The sequence below is a fragment of the Rhincodon typus genome, chromosome 45 (genome assembly GCF_021869965.1).
Source record: "Rhincodon typus isolate 14 chromosome 45, sRhiTyp1.1, whole genome shotgun sequence".
NCBI lineage: Eukaryota > Metazoa > Chordata > Chondrichthyes > Orectolobiformes > Rhincodontidae > Rhincodon > Rhincodon typus.
In genome coordinates, this window is record NC_063376.1 from 968,510 (window position 1) to 990,559 (window position 22,050).

At 44.3% G+C, this 22,050-nt stretch overlaps 1 protein-coding gene across 2 annotated transcripts in view; it reads left to right on the forward strand.

Annotated features, from left to right (window-relative positions):
- acadvl (acyl-CoA dehydrogenase very long chain) overlaps positions 1-22,037 on the forward strand; it is a 65,135-nt gene extending 43,098 nt beyond the window's left edge. For both annotated transcript variants that reach the window (XM_020518847.2, XM_048620154.1), the window contains exons 12-19: positions 262-324; positions 2,869-2,970; positions 5,419-5,516; positions 6,931-7,003; positions 10,676-10,748; positions 12,419-12,491; positions 17,897-17,972; positions 21,174-22,037. In XM_020518847.2, coding sequence (XP_020374436.1) covers positions 262-324; positions 2,869-2,970; positions 5,419-5,516; positions 6,931-7,003; positions 10,676-10,748; positions 12,419-12,491; positions 17,897-17,972; positions 21,174-21,311 — 696 coding nt within the window. In that variant the 3' untranslated portion in view covers positions 21,312-22,037. The remainder of the gene's footprint in view (positions 1-261; positions 325-2,868; positions 2,971-5,418; positions 5,517-6,930; positions 7,004-10,675; positions 10,749-12,418; positions 12,492-17,896; positions 17,973-21,173) is intronic.
- The last annotated feature ends 13 nt before the right edge of the window (positions 22,038-22,050 follow it).

Below are 22,050 nucleotides of genomic sequence, written 5' to 3' on the forward strand. Positions count from 1 at the left end.
CAAGTGTCTTGCAATTGGACTCCTGTTTGAGGAATGTAGAGGGAGGAAGGTGCACATTTTCATCCCTGCATTTCAGCTCAGGAATGTTGTTTTTATGGTTAATGTGTTGATGTGTGTTTGCAGACTGCCTCTTCTGATAGTTGGGAGACTTTTACCTGATTATGATTGGGGACAAGGGGAGAAGATGATGGAGTCCCAATTCTGAGAAATTAATTATTTAATTCGAATTACACTGACCTTGCTCATAATCTCTCTCTCCAGGAGGCTGCCTGGAATGTTACTGATGAATGTATCCAGCTCATGGGTGGAATGGGCTTCATGAAGGTCAGTATCAGGTTATGAATATAGTTATACCTATTAAACATCATCACCAGAGAAAAGTTCAATAGGAACTATGAAATGGGAGCAGAAATGGGCCATTTGGCTCCTTAAGCCTACTCTTCCGCTAAGTAAGATTTTAGCTGATCTTCTACCTCAATGCCCCTTTCCTAGGCTACCTCCGTATTACTTAATGCCCTCAGTCTAGAAAAAGCTATTGATGTCAATCTGAATATATTCAGTAACTGAACATCCACAGCTCACAAGGAGAGAGAATATCAAAGACACTACCTTTTGAAGTTTTTGAGATTTGTAGCTCGCGCCAGACTCATTAATCACCCAACTGTACATCAGAGACATACCAGAGATGACCACAGGACTACTCACACCTCTTGGTATCAGGGTAGCCATATTCCAACAACCACCCTGTGACAGCTATTGATGAATGTAAAGGATCCCATACCCACAACCAATAAAACTAACCTAACATACAAAATACCATGTAAGGACTGTGAGAAACATTACATAGGCCAAACTGGAAGAAAATTGACAATAAGGATACACGAACACCAACTAGCCACCAAGAGACATGATGAATTCTCACTGGTCTCAGTACACATGGACAAAGAAGGACAGGAATTCGACTGGGGCAACACATCCATAATAGCACAAGCCAAACAGAAACATGCCAGGGAATTCCTGGAGTCTGGCATTCCAACCAGAACTCCAATAAACACATTGAACTGGGCCCGATATACAAACCACTGAGAAACAGAACCGAAGTAATGCCAACTACCCCAGCAAACTGAGGCATATAAACAACAAGTGGGACAGAACACCAATGCTTCACCAGAGGCGCACTGACAATGTTACTTAGCAGGCTGACGAAACTTTTGCCAACAAACACACCGGCTCGGCGAGCAAGTCTACAACCTCACACTACCTTTAAGTGTAGACATCTCAGTCCGAAAGGGCTGGCTGACCCGTAATCCTGAGACTGTCCCCCCCGCTCATTCTGGACTGTGAACTGATTGTTCTGTTCTGAATCAGTTTTAAAGAAGGGTCACTGGACCTGAAATGCTGACTCTACTTTCTCTCCACAGATGAGGCCAGACCTCCTGAATTTTTCCAGCAATTTCTGTTTTTTGTTTAACTTCAGCAAGTTGTGTATGAGGACATCCAAGTCTCATTACACATTTCCCTCCCTCAGTTTGCAGCCATTCAAATAACAATCTCCCTTCTTGGTTTTGCTACTAACGTAGATAATCTCATATTTATCCACATTGTACTTTATCTGCCATGCATTTGCCCACTCACTCCGCTTGTCCAAATCACACTGAAGTATCTCTGTATCCTCCTCACAGGTCACCCTCCTACTCAGCTTTGTGTCATCTGCAAATGTGGAGATGTTATATTTACATCCCACATCCAAATCATTAACGTACGTTGTGAATAGTTGGGGTCCTAGCACCGATCCCAGTGGTACCCCGCTAGTCCCTGCCTGCCAATCGGAAAAGGCCTGTTTATTCCTGCCATCCCGCCTGGCCTTCTCAGTTATAGTGACTTCCGGTCACCTCACCCATATCAGGCATCCAAACACCAGCCACTGAATTTCAATGGCATTATCATCACTGAATCCCCAAACATCTTGGGTTTACCATCAACCAGAAGCATAATTGGACTAGCATATAAATACAGTGCTACAAGAGCAGGTTAGAGGCTAGGAATCCTCCACCAAATACCTCACCCCCTGACTCCCCAAAGCAGTCCACCTCTACAAAGCAAAAGTCTAGACTGTGATGGAATACGCTCCATTTGCAAGGATGAGTTTAGCTCCACCAGACTCAAAGCAAGACAGAGCAGTCTGCTTGATTGGCACCACATCCACAAACATTTACTCCCTCCCCCGCCAACCTCAGTAGAAGCAGTGTGTACCATCTACAAGATGCACTGCAGAAACCTACCAAGGTTCCTTAGACGACACCTTCAAACCCACAACCACTTCCATCCAGAAGGACAAGGGCAGTGGAAACATGGGAACACCACCCCCTGCAAGTTCACCTCCAAGTCACCCACCATGCTGACTTGGAAATATATTGCCGTTCCGTCAGTGTCACTTGGTCAGAATCCCTAAACTCTCTCCCTAATGGCGTGAGTCTCTCTATGTCTCAGGGACTGCAGCAATTCAAGAAGACAGTTCACCACCGCCTTCTCACAGACAACTGTGGATGGCCAAAAATTGCTACACCAGCCTGTGTTGCTCATACCCTATGAATGAAGTTTTAAAAGTTGAATTTAGAAATCAACCAGAAAGCACAACTAGGATCTATAAATATAAAAGAGGGCCATTCAGCCCCTTGTTCCAATATTGGCATTTTAGGCTGGGCTATCCAATTAACCCTGAAATCTTGTTAGGGGATGATGTTGTGCAGATTGCAGAGATGAGTTGAAATGACATGAGGCTTTTAAGGGATTTAAACACAAAAGTGAGAATTTTAAAATGTATATACTGATTAGTGCTGAGTCCTGACCCACTTTATCTGCTGTTAGGATGCTGGTATTGAGCGAGTGATGAGGGACCTTCGGATCTTCCGCATTTTTGAGGGAACAAATGATATTCTTCGGCTTTTTGTTGCACTCAATGGTATTCAGGTATGTGTATGATTTTCTTGTTTCTGATACTCCCACAGACTCTGGGCAAAGGCTTCACGAGCTTTACTCCATCTCCGCTACCCAATCTGACCTAGCTTCTATGTGTCATGGTGAATATCACTGCATTATTAGGGCAGCACTGCGAGAAAGCCTGATCCCATCCCCACTTGATTTCTACTGGTGTGGGATTATACACATATACGCAAACATGTAAATTAGGACCAGTATGAAGCCATTCGGTCCTCAAGCCTGCTCTGCCATTCAGTACAATCATGGTTGATCTGTTTGTGTTTTGAATTCTACATTCCTACCCTGTTGCAGTAATCCAGTTGGTTGTGGCAGTGATAACACATTGTGGAGCTGGAGGAACACAGTCAGCCAGGCAGCATCAGGGGAGCAGGAAAGTTGATGTTTTGGGTTGGGACCCTTCTTCAGGTTTTCTGCGTCAACTTTCCTGCTCCTCTGATGCTGCCTGGCCTGCTGTGTTCCTCCGGCTCCACACTGTTATCTCTGACTCCAGCATCGGCAGTTCTTACTATCTCTGGTTGTGGCAGTGGGTTGCTTGAGGTGGGTGGTAATTGTGTTGCTGTACCTGTATGCAGTAATACCTGCATCATTCAGCTGTATCTCTCCCTACCCCTCTGACTGTCTGTATTTTCAGTTTGGGGTTTATTTGTTGAACCTGCTATTTGGAGTTCGAGTTGTGAAGGTGGGATGCAATGTGTCAAATGGCCTCCTTCCAAACCATAACCATTCTGTGATTTTGTGATGTGTCAATCATTTTAAAAAAAACTGCATTGCCTTCTCTCACACAAACCTTTGACAGTGGCAGGATCAGTTAAGAAAAGCAGACAGACGCCTGGGCTTCATTAGAAGATGCAGACTGTACAGAAGAAAGGAAATTATATCAAGTCACTCTCAATCGCTGGCACAGCCCAACTGGATTATAGTGTTCAATTCTAAACACCACACTTCAGAAATAATGTTTAGGCTTTGCAAAGGGTGATAAGGGGATTCGCTAGAACCTTTCCAGGAAGAATGGATTTCAATTACCTGGAGAGACTGGAGAAGCTGGGATTGTTCTCCTTGAGGAGAGCAGGGAGAGATGTAATTGAGGCTACTCAAAATCATGAGGGGCTTTAATTGAGTAAATAAGGAAAAACATTTACCAGCAGCGGAGGGATGGAGAGAGTTGGTAAAATACTTTCAGGGAAATGAGAAGAAGGTTTTTTTGATGCAGTGAGTTGTTGTGATCTGGAATGCAGGAGAATGAAAGGGCAGTGGAAGCAGATTCAGGCAAAGGTATAAACCGTTGCAGGGGATAAATTACACAGCTAACAGCAGCGTGGGTTGGGGTGGTTTTGGGAGCCAGCAGGGGTGTGGAGCATTGATCTATCATGGAGCCAAACACCTGAGCCTATTTTGGTGGGAGAGAATGGTGGTGGGATGAGAAGAGAGTTTCTGAAGGTAGTGCCTTTACACTGGGTGCAAATCCATGGATGGTGAGAAATCACCCAAAGCCACTCGCCCTACTGAGTGAAACAAACTAATTTGCTGTCAGCACAACCAGAGATGGGCAGTCAGTGCAACCTTTCAAGCAACACCCACAATGAAAAAAACTCCACTAATGATTGAGTCACCTCAGCCTAAATATGTCCTACTTCCTCTCAATTCTACTTCCCAGGTATCTTCCCCCCACCCCCCCAGACTTTTTCTAGAGGGACTGAGTGGACACATTCAAACTAGATTGTTGAAAAGATGGACATCTTACTGAAGTTTGTCATCTTGTACACTTTGGGGCAAATGCACAAATGTGAAATTTTAATCAGCCATAACAATTTATACTGTCACAGCTTTGTTGGCTTTAAATTTGGCATTCGTGCATTTGTCCTGATGAGTGCAACATGGGGAGCTTAGGCAAGATGTCTGTCTTCTCAGGTACAATTGTCCAAAGTGTCTGTAGTTATAGATGCAGGAGGTTTTTCCGAGCAGACAGAAAGGAAGGCTGAATGGGTAGGTAGGACTGTGTGGAGGTTTGCAATTCTGGAGACGAGAAATCTAAGTCCGTGGGAGAGATTTCTGGAAGTAGAATGGGCTAGAAAGGCAGTGAGATTGTACATGCTTCGAGACTGCCCTGCCCTGTCAGTCCACACTCTAACCTCATGTACCTAAATGCTCCCAAATAAGTACTGACCTCCCTTGCTGGCCCATTTGTCGTCTTGGTCACCAATATCGCTTCTACCCTCACCCCAAGCGCTGGAACTTCTTAAATTCCTACCTCTTAGATCTATTTCGATGATGGCCTGAAATTTGACCACATTGTGTGCTTTCAAGCACTTGGTCAAAGTCTATTTCCTTTTCTGCCTGTTTGAAGCATTTTGACATCTGTTTGATATAAAAGCAGTGACTCTCTCAGACTGACTAGTATCCTTGCTTTTTATCGTGCAGACCACTGGGAATCACCTGAAGGGACTGCAGAGAGCACTGAAGAATCCTGTTGAAAATGCCAGCCTGTTAATGGGTGAAATCAGCAGGCGGGCACGAAGGTGACTGACTCCACACTGCGACCACTGGCCAGTTCAAGCTCATTGTCAAAGACAGATGTTTTTTTGATTTTCACCTACCTTACCCAGTACTATATTGGCATATTCTCAGCACTGACCCTCCAACAATGTAACATGCCCTCAGTATGTATCTCTGACAATGCAAAGCTCCCGCAATACTGACCCACCAACAGTACAGTGCTCTCTGAGCACTGACCTTCCAAGAGTACAGCACTCCTTCAGTACTGACCCTCCAAGAGTGTGGCACTCCTTTGGCATTGACTCTGAGACAGTGCAGCACTCCATATGTACTGACTATCTAACACTGCAACACTCCTCAGCACTGACCCCCACCCCCATCCCGACGGTGTGGGGCTCCCTCAATACTGACCCTCTGACAGTGCAGCTCTGTTTCAGTACTGACTCTCCAACATGCAACACTCCCTTAACACTGACACTCCAACAGTGCAGCTTTCATTCAGGATTACATTGGGAATGCCTTTCTGGATATATGCTGATGTCTTTGGAGTAGTGCCTGAATTCACAACTTTCTGACAAAAGGATGTGTTTGCCATTGTGGAACGGCTTGTTCTTCTAAAGATTACGTTTATCGATTAAATGCAGTAATTCAGCTTCTAACTGAACTCAGTAATGTGCCCAATGTCGTCTTTTTCTAAAGCAAAGTATTTTGGTGAGAATAAGATTGGTGAGATTCTCTGATAGCTCAGATTCTGCCCTCATCCAGAAACTGAGAGATATGGAGGGGTCTCTGTGTTGGTCCCCTACAGCCTTGAAAGAGTCTGTGTTAGAACTCTGTTCTGTGGTCAATTCACTGATCATAGCCTGTTAGTGATTGGGAACTGCACAAAGGCATTGTTGAATCGTTGGGAATACATCATATCTGTACACTCAGGAACCTGTCCTCTGCAGAATTCCTGGTTTCTTTTCCATGACAGTATTAATTGTTCCCTTTAAAATCTAGCATTCTGTCTCTGTCCTGATGACTGCAAAATGCAAAGCTCGGAAAGTATGTCTCTATCTTCACCGATCCCAAAAGCCCCATAAAACCAAGTGATAAATTATGAGGGTTTAGGAAGAAAATCAAAACCAGTCAGGACATCCATTTGGGATCACTACCCAGTGCCCCTATAGATCTCCTTTGGCTTTAATACCTCTTAAGGATCAAAGAGCTGATAATATCCTTTCCAGGATCTGGTGTAAGGCATGGTGGTTGAATGGTCTCAGACGTGGTTAAGTACTCCTGGAAAGGATGAGTGGAAGAAGGAAATGAATCTGTACTGCCCTGTCCAGTACACAAATGTGAGGACTGTGGGATGAAGTGTGAGCATGAGGCAGTCAGAACTCCTTATGCTCTTTCCTTCCTGACTCTGTCTCTTTGTTTCCCTCCTTGTTGCAGGAAGGTTGGACTTAGTACAGGCGTTAGCCTAAGTAACAATGTACATCCAGAACTGAAGCAGAGCGGGGAACTGGTGAGTACACCACTCTCAGAAACACTGTACACATACTGCTGCCTGAAAGCACCTCACTTGGCACATAGGAACAGGAAAAGTCTACTGAATCTGTTGAACCTGCTCTGCCACTCAGTATGATCGTAGTTAATCCTCTATCTCAATGCTACTTTTCCTGTACTACCTTCAAATCTGTTGGTGTCATTAGTCTTCAGAAACATATCAGTTTCTGCATTGAACATGCTCAATGCTTGAGTTTACACAGCTTCCGAGGTAGAGATTTACAAAAATGTACCCTCCTCTAAGTGAAGAAATTCCCCCTCATCCATATCCTGCATGGCTTGCCCTTATTTAGAAACCACTGTCCCTGGGTCAAGACTCACCACCTGTAGGAATCATACCATCAACATCCATCCTGTAAGAATTTTGTAGGTTTCAGTTAAACTCTAGAGAAATAAAGGCCCCTCATAAAATCTTCCAAGAAATTCCTCCACTGAACCTCCATTACACTCCCTTTAAGGCAGGTATATTCTCTCTGCGATAAGGAGACCAAAACTGAGTGGTTCAGTTCACTGGATGAATCTACTAAGCCAACATTGGTCTTCTGTTCTCAGGAATTGAACCACATGAGAGAAAACCAGAAGAGACTCTTATCAGGAATGGAAGGAAGAAAGTTTGAGAAGCACTGTTCACAATCTCATTAGGTCCCAGAATGGCTGTCAGCCAATACGGTAGTTCTGCAGTGCTGTCATTTCTGTAACACAGGAAATATGCCCCCTCAGCAATGTGATAAGTATCAGATCATTTGATTTTAGTGATAGTGATAAATGGATACAGATTGGTCCCAGGACATCACGGAGAACTCCATTATTCCTTGAGGTAGTGGCCATTAACATCAACCCAAGAGGAAAGGTGTGGCAACACAGTGTGGAGCTGGATGAACACAGGTCAGGCAGCATCAGAGGAGTAGGAAAGGTGACGTTTCGGGTTGGGACCCTTCTTCAGAACTGGAGAGGGGGAAGGGAGTTTGGAAATAAATAGAGGGAGGAGGGGTGGGGCCAGAGGGAAGGTAGGTGGGATGGTGATAGGTGGATGCAGGGGGTGGTGGGGATTGGTCAGTGGGAAGGGTGGGGTGGATAGGTGGGAGAATTTGGACAGGTGTCAGGTCAAGGAGGCGAGAGGGAGGACGGGTGGGACTTGGGGGGTAAGGTAGCTGGGATGGTGATAGGTGGATACAGGTAGGGGGTGGTGGGGATTGGTCAGTGGGAAGGGTGGGGTGGATAGGTGGGGAAGAAGATGGACAATTCCTACTACCCCCTATCTGCATCCACCCATCACCATCCCATTTACCTTCCCTCTTACCTTCCCTCTGGCCACACTCCTCCTCCCTCTATTTATTTCCCAGCTCCCTTCCCCCTCCCCAGTTCTGAAGATGGGTCCCAATCCGAAACGTCAACTTTCCTGCTCCTCTGACGCTGCCTGACCTGCTGTGTTCCTCAAGCTCTGCAGTTGTCTCTGCAGTTCTAGCTATCTCCAGGAAAAGTGTGGCCTCAGTTTAATGTTGTATTCAATTCACAGTGTCTGAAGGTGCAGCAGACCTTCAGTGTTCTGCTGGGACAGTCAACCTGGATTACTGGCTCAAGTCGCGAGAATGGGGTTCTAGGCCACAAGCTAATGACTGTAGAGAAGAGCTTTCCTCCTCTGAAGTACAGCTATGTTTCTTTCTGAATTACACTCACTCATGGACTGATGGTTCTTTAAAACTTAAAAATGTGCTTTTTCTTTTTATAGAGGAGAGTTGAAATGCGTTGAGAAATGAGTAGCAGATTCTTATTTTAACGAGTTGTAGTTTCCTCTGTTGAAAGAAAACTTGTCAGTGAAACATATCAGTTTCCTGGTGAAAACTTTGCAGAACTTCCCCTTTGCTTGCCAAGCACCACCTCCCCCCATGTTGATGCTAATATAGGGCAGAATTTATTGCTCTTAATTTCTGTTACTATATAATATTCAGTTTCTTCTGACCCACCCTAACTATATTTTGAGTCACCTTCTTCACTGTAAGTTCAGTGTCACCAGTTAAAATATTTAATGTGGTTACTGGGTTGGGGGAAGGGGCAGTCCTGCTCATTCCCCTTCACTCGTTTAACTTTTCAAATATTATAAAAGCTGGGTATTTTAATCTGACTCAAATCATGTCTTCTTCAAGTCAGATTGGTAACAAGCTTTCTTATACCACTCTCCAACAGACTGGCTCAAATATTAAGATTATGTCACTTTGAATCTTCCCTCCCCCAGTTCCCCACTCCCCCACTCCACTCCTAGAATATAGAACACAGAACAGTAAACCACAGGAACAGGCTCTTCAGCCCATCATGTCAGTGCATAACATGATGCCATTCTAAACTAATCCCATCTACCTGCACATGGCCCATATCCCTCTACTCTCTGCCTCTTCACGTGTCTATCTAAAGGCCTCTTATACGTTGCCATTGTAAGTGCTGTTACCACCTTCCCTGGCAGTGCATTCCAGGCACCACCCACACTCTGTTTAAAAAAAATACTTTCCTCGAACATCTCCTTTGAACCTTCACTTCTCACCTTAAACCTATACTCCCTAGTATTTAGCATTTCCTCCCTGGGGAAAAAAGACCCTGACTATCCACCATATCCATGCCTCTCATGATTTTATATACTTCAGTCAGGTCACCCCTCAGCCTCCAACACTCTAGCAAAAACAATCCAAGTTTGTCCAACCTCTCCTTGTAGCTAATACACTCCAATCCACACAACATCCTGTTAAATCTCTTTTGCGCCCTCTCCAAAGTCTCCACATCCTTCTTAGTGTGGAGACCAGGTGCACAGAGCTGCACACATTCTTGAGGAAATAGTTTCTCTCCAATTCAATTAATCACTTCAAATTGGTCCCCTTTAATCTTTTACCACTGAGGGAAGACAAGCCTATTCTGTGCAGCTTAGTGTTATTAATTAATACTTTCAGTCCTGGATCATTCTGGTGAATTTGCTCAGCTCCATCTCCAGGGATCTTATCACCTTCCTGAGGATACAGGGCCCAGATGTTGAACCTGATAGGGTCTGTCCAGACCTCTATATCAATGGGATTATCGCTTCCACCTGTTTGTAGTCTAGCCTGCTTGTGTTAAAGACCATAAGTTCAAAATTATACTTTTTGATCAGAATTGCAGTGTGCCAGGGTCCTGCTATCTAAGGAGGAAATTATTTAAAAAGTGGGCATCTACACCCCCAAAAAGATAGAAGACCAAGGGATGATTTGATTGAGGTTCTCAGGATTTTGCAAGAAATTTATAGAGTCAAGAAGTATTTTCCACTGGCTCTGGAATCAAGGGCAATGAAACAAAACCTTAAAATCAAGGGCCAGTTCGAAAACGTTTAGTCACGCGATGGGTAGTAAGACTGTGGACCTCTACCCCACAAAGAAAGCTCAATTAATAATTTTAAGTTGGAGATGGATGGATTTTTGCTGGACAAAGCAGTTGAGGAATAGGGTCAAGGCACACGGATGGAGTTGGGATAGATCTTGGCAAAGGTCACAATGAATAGGTAGCATTGTCATGAGGGTTGAATGGCCCCCTCCACTTCCTGTGTGTTGTTCATTAACTGGTCTAACATTACAAAGTGTGCCCTTTGAATGACCATGGCTTTGTTTGTCAACAGACAGTAAAAGCTGTTGAAAAATTTGGTGGCTGTACAGAAGATCTGCTGTTGAAGTATGGCAAGAGAATTGTAGGTGAGTACAGGGTTTAAATGTCAGGATTGAAATGAGGGGGAGGTGATGGCCTAGTGGTATTGTTGCTGGACTGTTAATCCAGAAACCTAGGTAATGTTCTGGGGACACAGCTTCAAATCAGCAGATGCTGGAATTTGAATTCAATGCAAAAAATATGGAATTAAGAGTCTACTCTTGACCATGAAAAACGAGCAGAGGCGATGGCCTAATGGTATTATTGTTAAACTATTAATCCAGAAACTCAGCTAATGTTCTAGGGAGCCTGGTTCAAATCCAGCCATGGCAGATAATGGAATTCCCCGTGCTGCGTGGGTTTCTGCCGGGTGCTCCAGTTTCCTCCCACAGTCCACAGATGTGCAAATTAGGTGAATTGGCCATGCTAAATTGCACATATTGTTCAGGGATGTGTAGATGAGGTGGGTTAGAGGGAAAAGGGGTAGGGGGGAATGGGTCTGAGTGGGATGCTCTTTGGAGGGTCGGTGCGGACTTGTTGGGCTGAAGGGCCGGTTTCCACGCTGTAGGGATTCTGTGATAAGTTGCATGGACATTGTGTTAAAAAGAAAGGTTGATGTTGTATCCTTCCATAAGGTTTCCATTTTATCTTTGCTGGTGGGTAGCATTCCATCAGTACTGACCATTCAAAAGTGCGCCGGCTCCCCCAGTACTGACCTTCTGACAGTGTGACGCTCCCTCCGCAATGACCCTCCAGTGATTTGATTTATTGTGGTCACGTGTACCTAAGTATAGTGAAAAGTTTTGTTTTGTGAGCAGTATAGGCAGATCACAGCAAACAATGACGTACAGATCATAGGGTGCTTAGGCAGAGCGAGGCATACAAGGTCCTGTCTGCACAGTAGGTGCATAACGCAAGATCAACGTTATTTGAAGTTGGAGAAGTCCATTCAGTGGTCTGATAACAGCAGGGAAGAAGCTGTTCTTGAACCTGTTGGTGCAGCATGTGTTCAAGCTTCTGTATCCCCTGCCTGACGGAAGAGGTTGTAGTAGAGCGTTACCGGGGTGGGAGAGGTCTTTGATGATGTTGGTAGCCTTTCTGCAGCAAAGAGATGTATAAATGGAGTCCATGGATGGAAGGTTGGCCTCCGTGATGGTCTGAGCTGTGCACACAACCTTCTGTAGTTTCTAGGCAGAGCAGTTAGCGTACCAGGCCATTATGCACCCCGGAGAGTTCATCTGTAAAGGTTGGTCCTTACGGACATGCCATGTTTCCTAAGCTGCTAGAGGAAGGAGAGGTGTTGTTGTGTCTTCTTGACCGTCACATTTACTTGGGAGGTTCAGGACAGATTGTTGGTTTTTGTCATTCCTGGGATCTTGATGCTGTGGACCCTCTGCACCTCAGCTCCATTGATCTAGTTAGGGGCCTGTTCTCCTCCTTTCTTTCTGACGTGCTCGCTCTGTCAGCACTGACCCTCCGACTGTACGGCGCTCCCTCGGCACTGACCCTCCGACTGTGTGGTGCTCCCTTGTGCTATCTGGGAGTGTCAGCTTGGATTATCTGCCCAAATCTTTAATGTGAGTCTTGAGCACCAACCTCGGACTCAACAGGAAGAATGCCAACGATTTACAAATGGTTGATAGCCATCTCTCTGCAGAGCATATTTGGTGGCCCTTCAGCTGTTCCTAACACTCTGTGGCTTTGTGTGTTTTTACAGACGAACAGTTCCTGCTGAAAAGGGTGGCAGACAGTGCCATTGACCTGTATGCCATGGTGGTTGTTCTGTCCCGGTAAGGACTTTGCAGAGAAGATGCACTTGATTCACATGTTCATGCTTTCGTTTCTGCAAACATTGTGCATGACATGAAATACAGGCACCATTTGCAACTATTGCTGAATTCTAGGGTGGTGAGAAGTAAATTTGGTGAGAAGTAAATTTGGTGTGAATCCTGTTCTTGAAATTTGCTTCGAAAAGCCTCATGATGAGCATCTGTTCATTCAGACAGGTGGAACATCTGGGCTTCTATGGCAACCTGGGCTTTCAAAATTCGCTCCATAATTAGCATTTCCTCATGGGTTACAACAACAATATTACATCTTTAATGTCATTATTGATCCAAGGCATTTCAAAGGTATATTATGAAACAGAACAATGTCATTATGTGGAGAATATTGGATTAACTGACAGAAGATTTGATCAAAGAGGTGGGTTTTAAGGAGCATCTCAAAAGGACAAAAGTGAGATGCAGAGATAGAGAGGTGTAAGGAGCTGTGAGAAATTCCAGAACATAGGGCCCCGAGCAACTGTAGGTATAGGCACCAGTGGGTGGAGCAATTCAGATCGAGGAAGCTCAAGAGACCAGTGAGATGGCCGCACAGACTTTAGAGAATTATTAGTCTGGAGAAGGTAACAGAGACAGGGAGAACAATGCAATGGAGGATTTTGGAAACAATGACAAGAAACAGAGCACAGGGGAACAGGACTTGGTGCAAGTCATGACATGGGCAGCAGACATTTGGATGACGTCAAGTCTACAAAAAGTCGACCTTAAGACATAGGAGCAGATGATGTTTCAGGCCAGCGAGTCTGCTCCACCATTCAATGAGATCATGGTTGATCTGATAACCCTCAACTCTGCTTTCTTGCTTTTTTTTCCCTCAGCGCCCTTACAGATTAAAAAATCTAAGGACTCAGCGATGGCGATCCACTTGTTTCACATTTTGTCATTTCCCTATTTGCAAATGTCGTACATGCCTGAAATATACTGAATGACCCAACCTCAACATCCCGCTGCGGTAAAGAATTCCACAGATTCACTACTCTCTCACAAAGAAATTCCTCCTTATCTCTGTTTTAAATATGTGACTCCTTAACCTGAGATTTTGTCTTCTGGTCCTAGACTCTTCCATGAGGGGAAATAACCTGTCCACATCCGCACTGTCAAGTACTGTAAGAATCTGAGATAACAAGGTGTAGAGCTGGATGAGCACAACAGGCCAAGCAGCATCAGAGGACCTTTTGGGTCCAGACCCAAAACGTCAGCCTTCCTGCTCCTCTGATGCTGCTTGGCCTGCTGTGTTCATCCAGCTCTACACCTTGTTATCTCAGATTCTCCAGCATCGGCAATTCCTACTATCACTGCAAGAATCTTGTATGTTTCAATAAGGTCCCCTCTCATTCTTCTAAACTCTGATGAGTACGAGCCCAACCTACTCAATCTCTTCTCATAAGACAGTCCCTCCATACCCCGGATCAGCCTAGTGAGCCCTTGCTGGATGCCTCCAATGCCATTTTATCTTTCCTTAGACAAGGGACCTAAATGGTTTCCAGTATTCCAGCTGAGTTCTGACTCATTCCTCATATTGTTTGAGGAAGACCTCCCTGTTTTAATACTCAATTCCTTTTAAAGTAAAGGCCAGCATTCCATTTGTATTCCCTATTACCTTCTGAACTTAAATATTAGCTTTTCTTTATATGCATTGTCTCCCAAATCCCTCTGTGCTGTAGATTTCTGCAGCCTTTCTGCATATATATATTAATATATAAATATATAAAATGGTGAGCTGCTGTATTCTTCCCACCAAAGTGCATAATCTCACTTTTCCCACATTATATTCCATGTGCCACGTTTTTGCCGCTCGCTTAACCTGTCTATATCCCTCTGCAGACATTGTGTCATTCTCACCACTTGCTTCCTACCCATTCTTGTGACTATCGCAAACTTGGTGATAGTACATTCCCATTCTTCACCCAGGTCATTTACATATGTTGTAAATAATAGAATATGGAAAAGCAAAAAGAGGTCTGTTGCAATGTGTACACCTAGAGGTAACAAATGCAAGAATATAGATTGCAAATGACAGGAATTAAGACAACATGCGTTGCTCAACAGTATTTGCTGTACCAGGGCAGGCCAGCAGTGAAGAAATGTTCTAGGTCAGACAGTAAACCAAAACCCCATTTGCTCCCTGTAGTTGATGGAAAAGAATGGCAGGACAGCTCATCCCAGTTGTCTCGATTTATGATTCAACCAATATTGTTTTACTTTTCTGGGATCACACTGTACGCGTATTGGTTGCCTTTTAGTTTTATTTACTCATGGGACATGGGCATTGCTGGTTGGCCCAGCATTTATTGCCCACCTCTCGCTGCCCTTGAGAGGGTGGTAGTGAGCTGTCTTCTTGAGCTCCTGCAGTCCAAGTGCTGTAGGTTTCCTGGTATTGCGACAATTCCTGTACTTCAAAACTGTTTCATTGGTCAAAAGTACTTTAGGATGTCTTGAGGTGGTGAAAGGGCTGGAGAAATGGATGTCTTTCTGTGTTCAGCTTCTCGATGCATTGTTTTGTGTTCTGCACCAGCTGTCAGATGAAACCTGATTGCCGTGTGAAGGCGCCACAACGGAAATAGACCCTTCTCTTCTTTCCTTTCCAACCACCACCTCTGAGCCAGATTGTCCACAGCACTCCCCCCCACACACCACCAGTTTACCCTGTGGTTTACAACTTACTGAGTGGAATTTTTTTTTTAAGAAGACAATGCAACTTCGATCTACTTCAAAGACCACTCTGTTTTTTCAAACTGCTTTCTCTACTTGTAGTTTCCATCAGTGGAATCTTGGCATTTTTTATATTTTAAACAGTAACCTTCAACATATGAACCCATTGTAATGTCCAAGACTGAGATAAAATGTGTGGGAGAATGATTCCAGGGATGAGGAGCTTCATTTCATGTGGAGAGACTGTAGAAGCTGGGATTGTTCTCCATAGAGCAAAGACAGTTAGGGGAAAGACTTAATCGAACTATTCAGAGTGTTGGGAGATTTTGATAACAGTAAATAAAAAGAATCTATTTCCACAGTCAGTGAATGTTGAATTGATTAGACTGAGAGGATCAAGAGCAGCGGGGCAGAGCTGTTTACATCAGAAGAGCAGGGCAAAGATGGGCTTAATTAGGAGAATTACCCACAGAACTTTCTGGTTAATAGGAAGGTTTAGTTAGAGAGTACCTGGTATATGGAACTGTTAGTTACTACACGAGACAAACTGGGGTTCTACATTTGAACATATGAATTGGGACCAGGAGTGGCCCATTTGGCCCTTTGAGTCTGCTCTGCTGTTCAATAAGATCAAGGATAATCTGGTTGTGGCCTCATCTTCTCATTCCTGCCTGGCCCTGATAACCTTCAACTCCCTTGTTCAACAAGAATCTATCTACCTTTGCCTTAAAAATAACTAAAAAATAAAACATAGTTCTACTGTAAGTAAATTGTTAAAAGTCCACAATGGGATTAAGGGTGCTGGGTTTGTGGAGAAAATGAGTACTTTCTTGTTCCTAATTTATATTCTAACATGTCAGTAGGCATTGAAATATTAAAACTGAGCAGAGTATTGGCAGTGTGAATGCTGTAGAACTATATCCTGTTGTGTGTTACCAGTGAAAAAATGGTTTTGCTTTTTGTCTGAGTGTTCAGTAGCAAGAAAAGTTGTTTGTAAGAAAAGACTCTCTGCATAAGTCGCAATCCATGTGTGGCCGGTTTGAGGTCAGCGTATAAGAACATAAGAACTAGGAGCAGGAGTGGGTGTCCGGCCCTTCAAGCCTGCTCCGCCATTTAATAAGATCATGGCTGATCTTTTCGTGGACTCAGATCCACTTACCCGCGTTCTCACGGTATCCCTTAATTCCTTTATTGTTCAAAAAAAATCTACTTTATCTTTAAAAACATTTACTGAAGTAGCGTCAACTACTTCACTGGGCAAGGAATTCCATAGATTAACAACCCTCTGGGTGAAGAAGTTCCTTCTCAATTCAGTCCTAAATCTGCTCCCTCTAATCTTGAGGCTATGCCCTCTTGTCCTAGCTTCACCTGCCAGTGGAAACATCCTCTCCACTTCTATCTTATCTATTCCCTTCATAATTTTATATGTTTCTATAAGATCCCCCCTCAATCTTCTGAATTCCAATGAATATAATCCCAATCTACTCAGTCTCTCCTCATAAGCCAACCCCCTCAACTCCGGAATCAACCTAGTGAACCTCCTTTGCACCCCCTCCAGTGCCAGTACATCCCAGTATATCTGGGATCTCCTCAGAGGCCCTCATTGGAAAACCTCTGCTTACTGTATGTAAGTAAGTCAGGGAGACCTTGTGTGTGCAGATCTGATCAGTCCGCCTCCAAAACGGGGACAACGAGACGGAAATGTCTGGAAACAGATTAGTGTTAACCCCCTCCTTAGCATTCTGAGCCACTAAATGGCTTGTTGAACCAAGTTTACCGCCCTGCAGGAAGGACATATCTGCTCAGGAATGGGTGCAATGCAGATTCACTAGAATGACAATAGGTTTCAATTAGGAGGGCAGGGTTACATAGATTTGAGGGGGAGGCAATGCCCTTGTGGTGGTATTACTGTTAATCCAGATAATGTTCATGAGACCTAGGTTCGAATCCCATCATGACAGATGGTGGAATTTGAATTCATCTTTTAAAAAATGCTGATTGTCGGAAAAACCCATCTGGTTCACTAACATCCTTTAGGGAAGGAAACTGCCATCCTTACCTGGTCTGGCCCACATGTGACTCCAGACCTACAGCAATGTGGTTGACTCTTAACTGTCCTCTGGACAATTAGGGATGGGCAATAAATGCTGCCTAGCCAGCAATGCCCTAATTCCATTAATGAATAAAAAAAGTGTAGAAAATTGAGGGGCAGACTAATCAAGGTGCTTAGGATGATTAAGGGGTTTTAAAGGTTTGGTGTAGTATTTCTTCCAGTGAGGGTGGCAGGATGTGCTAGTCATGAGAGTCTGGAACAAGGGGGCAAAAACTTGAAATTGAAACCAGGCCCACATCAGGAGACATTTCCTGTCGCAAAGGCGAGTGGAAATCTGGACTTTTCACCCCTAAAGAAAAGAAAAGCTGTTTAGACTGGGGCAGAAAATGTCCATGCTAAGATTGGTGTATTTTTGTTGGGTAAGGGGGTTAACAGTTGCAGAACTGTGGCGGTCAGATAAAGTTATTCTACAGATCCAATTGTATAGTGTACCTGGTTGAAGGGGCTGAATGGCTGCCTGCTGTCACTGTGAAGGGTCTCTATCTGAAATGTTAACTGTCTATTCCCTATTTAACTGTGTTTGTTTCTGTTTTGCTTGGTTTTGCAGTATCTTTGTCTAAACTGTTGTCTATTTGGTGACTCACAGGGCTTCCCGTTCTCTGAACCAAGGCCATGCAACTGCTCAACATGAGAAATTGCTCTGTGACACCTGGTGCATTGAGGTTGGTGCTATCATTTGTGTCCAGCCAGAACTACCTTTTGCAGATGGAGCTATCACCCCTACCTTTGTCACCTTCAAACTTGACCATTCTAGTGCTCCCCTGGCCAGCCTTCCTCCATTCAGTCAGATCATGGCTGACATGTATCTTAACATGAAAGCTGGTGGAATTTAAATTCAGTCAATGAATCTGGAATGGAAAACTGGTTTTAGTGATTGTAACCAGGACAACTATCACTGATTGTTCTGAAAACCCTGTGGTTCACTAATGTCAAGGAAGGAAATCTGCCATCAAAATCTGTTTCAATCTACGTGTGACTCCAGACCCAGAGCAATGTACTTTAGGTGGGTCAGTTTTTGTCCAATGTGTGCAGGAGGGTTTCCTGACACAGTATGTAGATAGGTCAACAAGAGGCGAGGCCACATTGGATTTGGTACTGGGTAATGAACCAGGCCAGGTGTTAGATTTGGAGGTGGGTGAGCACTTTGGTGATAGTGACCACAATTCGGTTACGTTTACTTTAGCGATGGAAAGGGATAGGTATATACCGCAGGGCAAGAGTTATAGCTGGAGGGATGGCAATTATGAGGCGATTAGGCAAGATTTAGGATGCATAGGATGGAGAAGGAAACTGCAGGGGCTGGGCACAATTGAAATGTGGAGCTTGTTCAAGGAACAGCTACTGCATGTCCTTGAGAAGTATGTACCTGTCAGGCAGGGAGGAAGTGGTCGAGCGAGGGAACCGTGGTTTACTAAAGTTGAATCTCTTGTCAAGAGGAAGAAGGAGGCTTATGTAGAGATGAGGCATGAAGGCTCAGTTAGGGCGCTTGAGAGTTACAAGTTAGCCAGGAAGGACCTAAAGAGAGAGCTAAGAAGAGCCAGGAGGGGACATGAGAAGTCTTTAGCAGGTAGGATCAAGGAAAACCCGAAAGCTTTCTATAGGTATGTCAGGAATAAAAGATTGACTGGAGTAAGATTGGGGCCGGTCAAGGACAGTAGTGGGAAGTTGTGCGTGGAGTCCGAAGAGATAGGAGAGGCGCTAAATGCATATTTTTCGTCCGTATTCACACAGGAAAAAGACAATGTTGTCGAGGAGAATACTGAGATACAGTCTATTAGACTAGACGGGATTGACGTTCATAAGGAGGAGGTGTTAGCAATTCTGGAAGGTGTGAAAATAGATAAGTCCCCGGGCCGGATGGGATTTATCCTAGGATTCTCTGGGAAGCTAGACAGGAGATTGCAGAGCCTTTGGCTTTGATCTTTGTCGTCATTGTCTACCGGAATAGTGCCAGAAGACTGGAGACTAGCAAATGTTGTCCCCTTGTTCAAGAAGGGGAGTCGACACAATCCTGGTAATTATAGACCAGTGAGCCTTACTTCGGTTGTGGGTAAAGTGTTGGAAAGGATTATAAGAGATAGGATTTATAATCATCTAGAAGGGAATAATTTGATTAGGGATAGTCAACACGGTTTTGTGAAGGGTAGGTCGTGCCTCACAAACCTTATTGAGTTCTTTGAGAAGGTGACCAAACAGGTGGATGAGGGTAAAGCGGTTGATGTGGTGTATTTGGATTTCAGTAAAGCATTTGATAAGGTTCCCCATGGTAGGCTATTGCAGAAAATACGGAGGCATGGGATTGAGGGTGATTTAGCGGTTTGGATCAGAAATTGGCTAGCTGTAAGAAGACAGAAGGTGGTGGTTGATGGGAAATGATCATCCTGGAGTTCAGTTACTAGTGGTGTACCTCAAGGATCTGTTTTGGGGCCACTGCTGTTTGTCATTTTTATAAATGACCTGGATGAGGGCATAGAAGGATGGGTTAGTAAATTTGCGGATGACGCCAAAGTTGGTGGAGTTGTGGATAGTGCGGAAGGATGTTGCAGGTTACAGAGGGACATAGATAAGCTGCAGAGCTGGGCTGAGAGGTGGAAAATGGAGTTTAATGCGGAAAAGTGTGAGGTGATTCACTTTGGAAGGAGTAACAGGAATACAGAGTACTGGGCTAATGGTAAGATTCTTGGTAGTGTGGATGAGCAGAAAGATCTCGGTGTCCATGTGCATAGATCACTGAAAGTTGCCACCCAGGTTGATAGGGTTGTTAAGAAGGCGTACAGTATGTTAGGTTTTATTGGTAGAGGGATTGAGTTTCGGAGCCATGAGGTCATGTTGCAGCTGTACAAAACTCTGGTGCAGCTGCACTTGGAGTATTGCGTACAGTTCTGGTCACCGCATTATAGGAAGGATGTGGAAGCATTGGAAAGGGTGTAGAGGAGATTTACCAGGATGTTGCCTGGTATGGAGGGAAGATCTTATGAGGAAAGGCTGAGGGACTTGGCTGTTTTCCTTAGAGAGAAGAAGGTTAAGAGGTGACTTAATAGAGACATACAAGATGATCAGAGGATTAGATAGGGTGGACAGTGAAAACCTTTTTCCTCAGATGGTGGTGGCTAGCACGAGGGGACATAGATTTAAAGTGAGGGGTGATAGATATAGGACAGATGTCAGAGGTAGGTTCTTTACTCCGAGAGTAGTAAGGGCGTGGAATGCCCTGCCTGCAAAAGTAGTGGACTCGCCAACTTTAAGGGCATTTAAATGGTCATTGGATAAACATATGGATGATAATGGAATAGTTTAGGTTAGATGGGCTTCAGATTGGTTTCAGAGGTCGGCGCAACATCGAGGGCCGAAGGGCCTGTACTGCGCTGCTATGTTCTACGTTCTATGTGGTTGACTCTTAACTGTCCTCTGAAATGGCTGAGCAAGCCACTCAGTTCAAGGGCAGTTAGGAATGGGCAAAGCCAGTGACAATGTCACTTCCTGAAAGAATAAAGGAAAAATACCATTAAAAATCTACCAATTCTCAGTTTCAGTTTTCCAGCTTTTTTGAATGGAGGTGGTTTCAGATTTCTACTTCCCTTTCCTTGAAGAAATGCTTCCTGACATCACCTCTGAATGGCCTGCCTCCAAGTTGAAGGTTCTGCCCCCTTGTTCTGGACTTTCCAACATCAGAAGTCATAGTTTCTCTCTATCAACCTGATCAAATCTGTTAATCATTTTAAACACATCATTTAGAACATCCCTTAATCTTTTACACCCAAGGGAATACAGACCTGACTAAGTGAAGCTGTTGTATTCTGTATGAAATGACTATGTACATATATTGTGTTAGTAAACAATGATTTGCATGGTTTTATTTCTAGGCATATGCTCGCATTATGGACAATCTGAATGCCCTCACTTCCAGCTCTGCCAGGCAGACCTTCAAGAACATGCGCGCCATCTCCGCAGCGGTGGTGAGCAATGGTGGCACCGTGACTCCTCATCCCTTGGGATTTTAAGAAAGGAAGCCACTCTGCCTTGCCAGATCAGAATGTAAATCCACAGCCAGATCTACTCTGAATCTAACACTTCAGTCTTTAAAAATTGGAAGGTTTAATTACTGAACCTGATCTCCCCTCCCCATTTCAGACTGGGAGTGCCGTGATTGGTGCTGTTGCAGTTTTGAATCCTGAAAAGGTTTTAAAAAGCAATGCCCTATATGAATCACATTTATCCTTGCACTTGTTAACCACCAGCATTATCACTAGGGCTTTATTTAATAACAGCCTGCTTTAGGGCAGACAGTAGCATTGTGGTAATGTAACTGGACTAGTAATCCAGAGGCCCAGACTAATGCCCTGGGGACTTTGGTTCAAATCCCACCAAGACAGCTGGGGAATTTAAATTCAATCAATAAATCTGGAATTGAACGTTGGTCACAGTGTGGTGACCATGATAACCACCATCAATGATCGTAAAACCCCATCAATGTCCTTTAGGGCAAATATCCAACGTTCTTACCTGGTCTGGCCTACGTGACTCCAGACCCAGAGAAATGTGGTTTACTCCTGACTGCTCTGAGATCAGGGATAAACAACTATTGCTTGGGTCAGTAACACTGACACCCCATTAAAAAATGAGGGAAAAAGTGGTACTGGGTACAGTACTGAAAGAAGTCTGGTTACGTTACCCTGACGATGTTTAATGGGGACAGTGTAGAGGAAGCTTTATTCTGTATCTAACCTCGTGCTGTCCCTG